Consider the following 10,783-nt stretch of genomic DNA (forward strand, 5'->3'; position numbering starts at 1 on the left):
ATATATATATATATATATATATATATATATATATATATATATATATATATATATATATATATTGCTGTATGAAAAATATTAATAGTGGTTGAGTATTTCATCCTGGACTTGTTTACATCTGAGTATAAAACATGTGCAAAATGCATGTTTCTTCTCTTTTATGTTCTAACTCTAAATAATCTTGTCATTTTTTTCTTTCTTTTGCCTTTTTACCCTTGAGAGCAAACAACAGCAGAGATTTTACAACAACAAATCTTTTCAAGGCTGAAAACTCAGATTCCTGTTCTTTAGCAGGTTTTTCTTTCATACTTAAAAGAACTGAAGCTCTCTCCATTGTTAAACCAGTCTAATGCACTCCAGATTACCAATGAAATGCCTTGGGTGTAAGATGGAAGACGCTGGCTTGCAGACAAAAGCTGGTGGAAGTTTGACTGTTCAGAAAAAGTGCAATCATGTGAGGAGTGTTCCAAAGGCCTGGGACCGGCGTGAGCAATCCATAAATCTTCCAATAGTGGCGGAAAAAGATTTAGTGTTTGCTGTGAATGTCTGGATCTTTGCGTCATCACTGCAGGGATCAACATTAAGGCATGAGGGGTTTATAATTTGTTGGCAATGTCTGAACTAAGCATGCATTCATTAAATGTATGGTTTTATGTGATGAGCAATACATCAGACTCGTTCATAACAAAATATAAGAATATTTGGTTTCCTAATGTTGATTTTTTTTAAATTGTGCCTTTCATTCATCATCATTATTCTGGGACAATTGCAGAGAAAGTGAGAAAATGGTGAAATATTACTCATGAGAAGCAAAGTCCAACAATCCAATAAAAGGTCTGAATTAACTGTCAACTCAGTGACTAAAAGATATGAGCCTTCCAGCTCACATTTTCTGTTCATAATGAAGGATATATAAACCAGATATATCTGCTTTTGCTTGTTTGTCACATTTAAATGTTTCAGACTAACACAGTTTAGTGTTAAACAAAAGATGACCTGAGCAAAGCTACAATGCAGTTTTCAAATGATGACTTCATTTAATTAAAATAAATCAACCTTATGTAGAAAAAGTTTAAATGCCCATCAGTTAGGTATAATCTTGACAGCTGAGTCCGCTATAGCCAAACTCAGGTGTAATCACTGCCAGACCTGTAAATTTAGGAATTACTTCAATAAAACATTTCCAACAACTTTAAGTGGGCTCAGAAATATTAAGTCTCATTCTAAAGAAAATTATCTGCTGACAGAGCATAAAAATCTGTCTCACATTTACCAAACAATACATCTTCTTGATCACCTGCCAAGACTTCATGAAGAATATTCTGTGGACTGATGATACAGACATGTAACTTTTTGGAAGAAGTGTGTTGTGTTACTACAGTACATGGTACTACAGTAAATCTATTGCATTCCAGTAGAAAACATCAATGATCAAATATGGTGGCAGTGGTGCCCCTGAGGGGTAGCCTGAGGGGCCATAGCCACCCCTAGAAAAGTCTTCCCAGGGAAGACTCCCTCCACATCATCCATCTTAATTTTCCTCCTCATAATTCACCTTCATGCTCAGCAATTTTCCCACCACAACAGACTGGTACAATGCCTAAGTCTGACTACTGATCTCCTGCTCCATCTTTCCCCTCACTCATGAACAAGACCCTAAGATACTTAAACTCCTCCATTTGAGGCATGACCCTTTCCTTGACATGGAGAAGGTATTTTACCCTTTTCCAACTCAAGACCATCGGATTTAGAGAAGTGCCCCATACTCCCAGAGACCCCCCCCCCCCCCCCCACACACACACACACACACACACACACACACATACACACAAACACAAGGCCCTCAGAGGGTACACAGCCAAACACCTTCTTCAAATACACAAAATACATGTAGACAGGTTGGGCAAACTCCACCCACCCCCCCATGGTAATAGAGCTGGTCCAGTGTTCCACGGCCAGGATGAAAACCACATTGTTCTTCCTGAATCTAAGGTTCGACTATTTGGTGGAACATTTCCTGTGCCTCTGATCCTCCCATTCTAATGTGGCCAAATTAAATATTTCAGCAAGAATGAGAGGGCCAGAGTTCCTCCACAGAGATGCAGCTATTGCCATTTGTTTAACAACCAGTTTTAAAAATTAGGTGTACGTTCCATTTGTAACTCTGAGCCAAGTTGGTTTAATAATGAAACCCTCTTTTGAAACATTTAAGTGTCAAAATAAAAGTAAAGTCAGAAGAAATCTATACATTTCACACACATTTAACCGTCTGGCCCGTGTTTTGTTTCATTTATTTAAAGCAAAACTGTTTCCTGTAAAGAAAAGTTCAGTGAGGTATGCCCAGACTTTGCTTGGTCATGACGTTACTCTCTATGGTTCAAGTTTGTGAATTAGCACCAGTGACAGGCCAACGTTTGAAAAACAATTACCAGATGTTAAAGAGCAGAGCCGTGATGGATATCATTTGACAGACCTTACATAAACTATAATAAGGTCTCTGGCAGCACATTTCAAGAGGGAGTAACAGTTTGTCGCAAAGCATTACTAATGATGGCATTTGCCGTGTCGACTGACTCCTGGGGGGCTGTGATGGACTAGATGTGCCAGACCTGAGCCTTCAGTTGATGTAATTGAAGTAAAATAATGTTGACTGTGGGCAGAAACAGGGAATAAACAACCTCTTGTGTTGAATGCACACTGTATAGATCAGTGAAAGGGACCAAACTAAGACCACCGTGAGGTAGAGGGATCGTTTCAAAGCCAACAGCTCATCGGGACATTTACAAACTGGCACTGGTCACTGATAGGGACTGGTTTCCACTCTAGCTCACCATAAAGCTTTAAATATGTCTATATGGCTGTAGGCACAAACAGTTGTTGGTTGATTGAATGTGTTATGCTGACCTACTGAGCCAGAAGCAGTTCTTCGTGTTAAAGGGACAGTTCAGATGTTCGGATGAGCATCTCAACAGGAACAACATAAACTATTAATAAAATTCTGCTTCAAGAAGCTCGTTGGACAGTTTTCTTCCACAACGATTTTGCACTGAATCTTTGCAATTTTGCTGAATTTGATTCGCTCCCTCCTCCTCGTTCATTCAAGCTGTTACTCACCACCACCTCGCTGTGGGAAGCAATGCTAAACTCTTCTGCATGAGGTCCAAACGTGTCACCTACTGAACACATTTCTCAGGAAGTAAAATCAGCTGGAAGCCTGAACATTTGGAGTTAGTTGGAACTTCACTGAAAAACTCATGGTAGGTTCTCCTCTGGGTTTGACTGTCACAATGAAAGACACCAGTGCAAACTTACCACTGAAGAACAATCTGACAAACTCTAAAAACTAATGAATTAAAATAAAACATGAACATAAATTATAGCTAAAGGGAAGGAACAAATGATGAAATGCCTGAGCTACCTCAGACGACTCAGCTTTCATCAGATTCTGTCTCCGCACTCAAAAGAACAGTAAGATAATATAAGGGCATCTGATGAATTAACGTAGAACATTTTTATGACAATAATTTGAATTAACAGATGACAGAAACCTGAAACCTGAAATGTCAAGAATAAAACTGGTGAGATGCTTTACGTAAGAGGGATTTAGTGTGAAGAACTTTGTGAACATGTTTTGCATCAACCATAGAACTAATATAACTTAAAGGTTCCATTATATGTTAAATCTTTGAGCTCAAAGGTAGGCATAATACCAGTACCGGGACCAGAGTGAATAGGGTGTGTATGGGGAGCATGAGTGGGTGTCTGGCGTGCATTTTTGTAAGTCTTGGGTTGTATGTGCATGTGTGAGCATGAGGGAGGGAGTGTGTGACTGTGTTTGTGTATGACTGTACATGTCAGGTGGGGCCTTTGACTCCTCCCCTCTCCTGGAACTTCTTTTGATGATATAGATCTTCGTCCCCCCTCCCCCTGCCACACCTGGTGTGAGGGGTTGTGCCATGGTCTGCCTGAGTGTTCGTGGCAACCTGGTCTGGGGGTTTAAGATTTTGGCATCTGCCTGATAGATCCCGGTGGCTGCCTGGTGGGGTCTGGGTCCCTGGGCTCTGCTGGGTCCCCGGAGGGGGTGGTAGCCCCTGGGTCCCGGGTCGCTGGGTCCCGGGCTCGGCCGGCTAGGGGGTGGGAGGCTGCGGGCGGGCCTGTGGGCTTGCCGCTGATGCCTCCCGGGACTCTGCCGGCTGCTGGTTGTGGCCCCCCGGGACGATCCTCTGTGCCTCTCGAGGGGGGCGGGGGCCTTTCTGGTTGCAGTCTCCTTGGGGTTCCTGTGTTCTGGGGCAGCGCCTGGATCTCTGGGACTTGGAGCTCCCCCCGTCTCCTGCGCATCTTTGGGGGCAGATCTGTGGTCCCTCACACTCTCTGTTGGACGCTCCTATAGAGAAACCTTACATAAACAAGCGCGTGTACACACACAGGTGCTCACATGGTGCTCTCAAAAGTATGGACTTGGGCACGTTCAACACAGGTCTTAAGACTATGGTGGGCACTTAATGCACTGTGATTTATTATCGTGATTCTTCAGTTAAAGGAGCATGGGGCAGGATGAAGAAACGAAACTCATTAGCGACACACTCGGTGCTGTGAGTAACTGCAGCCCGGCACGAGAGCGCGCACAAACTCTTCTTCACTAGAAAAAAAAAGTTAGTGATGTACGGCCAGAGCGCGGCTCGAACAAGGCACCGTGTCGAGCGATGAAGTAAGTAACATTGTTACTTTAGTCTAATATTTGTAAAATTCCATGACAACATTAGCATTTTAATTTAGCCATGACACTCGTGATGTAAAGCAAGCGCTAGCTCCTTCCTATGAAATATTCATAAGCCAGTTTTGTGACTGGCGAGCAAGACAGTAACATGATGCTACTTTATCAGCATAAGGCTTTTTGGCTGCAGGTGATTTCTGATGTTTTTAGACCAGTTACAGTTATTATTTTGCACTAAGCTTACTAACAAGCTAATGTCATTGTTTATACATCATGTAAGAACATCCAATTTCAAGTCACTGACATCATTTGTGAAACCAATTTCATTACAGGACAGGCATCACAACAATGTAAATAAGAACATAAATATCAATGTTTAGTTCAAAAATGCATCAAAATAAAATCATAATATCAACAAGACCTACATGGTAATAGTCATTTTTCATTACTGTCATTGATTTTCAGGAATTCACATTGGAAGTAGTGATGGAAGACAGTTCAGATGAGGAGTAAGTGCCGTCTTCCAGGGGTGATGCTGGATGTCCTGGAGTTTCGGTTGATTATATATTTCTTCATCAAGTTGACACAGTGATAGCTTGATCTTGTTGTATTGTTGTTGTGTCCCATATTTTTTTGCCCTTTTGCTTTTTTTTGTCTTTTTCTGCAGGTCTAGAAGCAGACTCTTGTTCATTATAGTTTATTTTTGTGGACCCCCCCTCTCCCCACCTTTTCTTTTCCTTTCTCTTTCACCTCTGTCTCCGTGTCTGGTCGGAATTACAAAGCATTCAAAAACAACAACAATAAAGTTTTAAGTATAAGGCGTGACATTAAAAGCAGACGCTTTGAAGCTCCACCTGAGAGTAAATCTGTAAGGCTTGTTACCAGCATTCAGACATCAATTCTGTTTGCTTCGCAGCCAGACAGGACACGGCAAAAAAAAAAAAAAAAAAGAAAAAAAAGGATTTGTTCATGTTATGACGTGTTGCTTCTGCTTATCTAAATGTTGTGATCTAATGCAACCTTTCAGGTCGAGCATCTCGGGTTGGTGGAGAGCGGGGAATAACTAGAGCGGTCCTGACTAAAATCCAGGTGTGTGAGAGACCCTTAATCTATCTGCTAGACACACCAGGAGTGTTACCCCCAAAAATTGAGAGCGTAGAAACAGGCATGAAGTTGGCATTGTGCGGAACTATCCTGGATCATTTAGTGGGTGAAGACATTATTGCCGAATACCTGCTCTATTCTTTGAACAGACTTGGGAATTTCAGTTACGCGGAGAAATACGACCTCCCAGAGCCAAGCGACGACATCCAGTATGTTCTGAAACGCATCGCTGTGAAACTTCAAAAGACTCAGAAGGTCAAAGCCCTTACAGGAGTGGGAAACATCACCGTTACCATCCCAAACTACACCGCAGCAGCTAACGATTTCATCAGAGCATTCAGGAAAGGAGAGCTGGGACCAGTAATGCTGGATTGATCTGACCTGTTTGTTTTTTTTTTTTATTTAGGCATCATCAGATGAGTATTACGGTACTTGTGTCTGCCGTGATAAAATATAAAAATGAGATCATTGTATCTTTTGTAAATAAAATAAGGAAGTTAAAAAAAAAGGTAGGCATAATAAATGATAAATTATTGCCATTGGCACTATTGAGATGTTATTGTCAGCCTGAATTTATACCCCGAAATGAAATGTTTCGTTTCAGTGAAACTCCGCCCATGACCGCTTTGGCTAAACGTGCCTATCAGCACCTTAGGTGAGCCTGCTGTTGTATTAGTCTTGGTAGTTCAGTGGTTTAAGTGTCCAGTCTGGCAGTCTAACCACTGGACTACCAAGACTGCTATAAAACAACAGTCGCACCATAACTCTGAGTTTGTCGAACATGGTGACTGAACTGGAGTTCGCTGCGGCTCTTTCCTTTGTTCTAAATGACTTGGACACGTCCTTAAAACAACAACAAGTAGAAGCGCTAAAAGTCTTTCTTCAAAAGAAAGATGTTTGCGCTGTCACCAGACGCCATTTTTGACTACAGCTAAAAACCTGCACCGCTGCGCGGTACAGTCGGCATTTCCGTCACACACAGCGACTTTCAGTTTCTCATAAACAACAAAGACAAGCAGCAGAGTTTGCTGCGGCCCTTTCCTCCGTTCTAAATAACTTGAATGTCTTTAAAACCACAACAAGAAGAAGTGCTAAAAGCATTTCTTCCCAAAAAAAAATAAAAATTTGCGTCGTTGCCAGACGCCTTATATTACCACAGCTAAAAAACGACAGCATCGCGCGGTACAGTCGACATTTCCATCTTTTTTTCTGATTGGTTATTTTTGAGCTGCCTAGTCCCGCCCCTCAAGTGCCTCTCTGCCTGTGAGTTACCAGCCTCTTTCTCTGCGCAGAATTAAACAGAGGAGGAGTCTGGCAGGGCAGGCTAAACACACATACCCTGTACGGCCATTATGTGCACCTTTGTAGACATGGTCTCCTTTAAAAAGCTGCTGAAAACCAGAGGTGTGACCAAGTCACTGCTTTGCAAGTCACAAGTAAGTCACAAGTCTTTCCAGTTAAGTCTCGAGTCAAGTCCAAGTCAAAGACAACCAAATCCAAGTCGAGTTCAAAGTCAATTACGTAAAAGTCCAAGGCAAGTCCAAGTCCTTAACTTTGAATTTTCAAGTCATAATCAAGTCATCTGTCCAACTTCAGTTTGATGACAATGATAATTAATAAATTCCCGAAATAAAGCTTCTTAAAGCTTCATTTATTTGCTCAAACAACAGAAAGTGCAACTGAAACTGATTGTGAACAAAGTGCTGCTGCATTTAGCAGAACAAGATCAAACCCAGAACCAAGAATGATTTATGATTTTTGCCCATGTCGTGGCGCTTTGTGCTAAAATATCAAATATGCTCAAGTCAACAGATGCAAGTCGATTCAAGTTGCAAGTCATTGTCATTCAAGTCCGAGTCAAGTTATCAAGTCAAGTCAGAACTCATTAAAATATTGACTCGAGTCCAAGTCATATGCCTCGAGTCCACACTTCTGCTGAAAACTCACTTGTTGAAACTGGCTTTTGCGTGACCTTCATCACCACCCTCTCCTTATTCTACTCTTTCTACTTATTCCACCTTTCTTTCTTTAAATATACAGTCTATGTGTGTGACTCGTGTTTTCTTGTCATCTAGAATCTTCCGGCGCTGATGCATAGCTGGCAACAGCCATGAAACCAATGAAAGGAGAGTTAAGCATTTGTTTTAAAACATGGACTGCAGTACCCAAATTTGACCACAGGATGTCATACTTATTCCATTCAAGTAAGAAGTCATTATAAGTCTTTTAAAACCATAAAACATAATACCTTAAGTATAAGTTATTAATTCTGGCTTTTGTTTTAACAGAAATACTAAAAGTAGATCCGAAGTAGCGACTGAATGCCACTCAGCCCGCTGGGACTCCTCTCTGTGGTGCTGAACAGCTCTGCCATCAGAGAGTGAGGAAGAGGAGCCTGTTGCGCGAATGGGAGTGTGGGCTTGTCAGTCATCGCTCTCTACCGCATTTGGCATTTCAGTCAGGTATAAAAGGTGTGTTTTGTGCCAAAGTACCCCAAGTCAGACAGGCATCCAGACAGTGTACCTGAATAACAATATTTTCTCACAGTAAAGTGGGACTAACTTGGAAGGGGGTGAGAGGGGTAAACATAGTTCAGGATGGAGCTGCAGTTGTGTTGTTGTGATTTCCAATAAAAAGCCAACATATATATCTCTTCAAGGTTCTCCTTCACCATCTGTTCTTCAGCTGCAGTGACTCCAATCTTCTTCTTCTTAACTTGCATGTATGAGCTCGCCACACAACATGCCCTTCCTGATTCATTAGCATATAAATAACTCATACAAACACAAAGAGGCAGCGGTGCCATCACACTGATGCCTTTTCCAGTGGTGCTAAGAGGTAAATGTGGAATATTAGTAGGTATACACAGACTCTTGTGTCAATTAGTGTGTGTGTGTCTGTGTGTGTGTGAGAGAGAGTTGCACCAAACCTGATAAAAAGGCTTTTAGGCTAATTACATGAGCAGAGTGTGTCTCTATCCAGGTGAATTTTAATCTTGCGCCCCTGTCTCTCTTGTTCTTGTCCTTGTGCACGCAAATATCTACAGACATGCACAAAACAAAGGCTGCTGCTGGGGTTTTACATTAGAAATGTATTCTAATGGGAGAAGCTGGTCTGATGAGTGAATACTTGGTGCACATAGGTGTCACATCTTTAATAAAACTGACTGAGCCAATAAAGAAGACCTTTGGGCCATTCCCATCTGTACCGGGTCGGCCCGGGCCGGGTAGCCCCAGTCGGCCCCAGCCTGGCCCGGTTGATTCCACACATCCTTGCCTTAAGCCCATGTGGGCTGATTCTACCCACCAATCAGAGGCTTGCTCTAATGGAAGGTGTGAATTTGCTGTCAGCAGTGGGCGTATTGGCCCTGGTCGGCCTGAAGCAGTACCCCTCGGGAAGAGGGCCGAGAATGAGCCTTGGTTGGCCCGGGAAAATTCCAGGCCACCCAGATATGTAAACAACCTACGCTACCCGGCCCGGGCCGACCCGGTACAGGTGGGAATGGGGCTCATGTTCAGATTGTGACCTGGTTGTGCTTCATTATTGTTACCTTGTTTGTTGAAATAGCTTTCTATTTATTTTATTTCTCTTGCTTTTTGTTTTTAAATTGTAGAGCAAAATGAGAATGAAAAATATGATTCTGAAGATATATTTTGTGCCTTCATTTCTGATTAAAAAGCGCCCTCTATGAAGAGGAAGACAAAACTGCAACATGAAAAAACAAACTACTGCAGCATCATTCCAATTTGAAATCTGAAAAAAGTTAGTTTAATTTAGGAAGAAAACTTTACATATAAACTAATTTTAGATTTGTTTTAACTATTTATCACATTTTCTATTTAATTCTATTTTTTTTTAGATTTCATACCAGGGTCATACCCATCTGCTCTCTACTCACTGATCAAATATTTCAGCTTACTGAAAATGTCTTTTTGTAATACTTTTACAAAACACTTATTGTCATCATCATCCTTATTCTTCACCAACATGACCATCACCACCACTATCGTCATCATTATCATTATTCTCTGACCAGTACTCACCGCGTCGTGGCCACAGAGACAGTCCTGCCCCAAGGCCGAGAGCTGACTCCAGGAGCTATTCTCCTGAATCAGCTTGCGCCGCACTGAGAACTGCTCTTCGGGCCCTGTTGAAAGATCCATCGGCAAGTGAGTCGGTTCTGTCCATCTCTTTGGCAGACCCTCCTCCACCTCCTGAACCATTGTGTGACTTGTTGGTAGAAGCAGGTCCTGCAGAGGCGAAGCCTGCCACAACGGTGCATCCGCTGACACCTGAGACTTCAGCGAGGTCTGGTGTGGTTGCTTCCGTCAGCGCTGGTCCTCGAGCACTCAAAGAACCTGCCACCAGACCTGACGAGCCTAGCTCACCGATCAGACTTCCACTAAGGTTTCTCTGCAATATCATCCGTGAAGGTCCTAATGAGAAACCTCACATTCCGGTGACCCTGGAGGGGGCGCTTGACTGTGAGGGCATGTTGGACTCCGGTTCAGATTTCACCATCATGTCCAGCTCTCTCTGGGAGCATGTCCGCATGGCTTCCGCTGCACAGGGTCGCGTCTTAGGACTCACCCCCTTCACCGTGAACATCCATCCTTACTCTTCAGGCCAAATGACCTTGTCGAACGTGGTGTTCCTTAACTTCACAGTGGGAGACATGTCCGTGAGCCATCCAGTGTTTGTAGCTAACGTCAAAGCTTTTCCTTTCCTGTTGGGAGGGGACCTGCTCCGATGCTTTAAGGCTGACATTTCATTTGGTGATTGGATACTCCGAACTCGGCTGACTCAACCGACGCCCTTGGCGTCTCTTGAGGACCTCATTCCCTCTTTAGGCGTTGTTAACTACAACGGCGCCGCCAGTCCGACCAGTTGATCCAGTACCAGTGAGGTCAGTGACATCCACAGTGTCTGCGTTGTCTCTGCAGCAGGACCACTCCACACTGTGGT

The 10,783-nt window shown here is 42.8% G+C and overlaps 1 protein-coding gene across 1 annotated transcript; it reads left to right on the plus strand.

Moving 5' to 3' along the window:
- The first annotated feature begins 388 nt into the window (after nt 1-388).
- On the plus strand, nt 389-6,238 carry LOC129164185 (mitochondrial ribosome-associated GTPase 1-like). The gene is made up of 3 exons (XM_070550728.1): nt 389-585; nt 5,631-5,644; nt 5,742-6,238. The coding sequence occupies exons 1-3, from the start codon at nt 389-391 to the stop codon at nt 6,191-6,193; spliced, it is 663 nt and encodes a 220-aa protein (XP_070406829.1). The 3' UTR covers nt 6,194-6,238.
- Nucleotides 6,239-10,783: the final 4,545 nt, after the last annotated feature.

Source organism: Nothobranchius furzeri, chromosome 4, assembly GCF_043380555.1.
Source record: "Nothobranchius furzeri strain GRZ-AD chromosome 4, NfurGRZ-RIMD1, whole genome shotgun sequence".
Classification (NCBI taxonomy): Eukaryota; Metazoa; Chordata; class Actinopteri; order Cyprinodontiformes; family Nothobranchiidae; genus Nothobranchius; species Nothobranchius furzeri.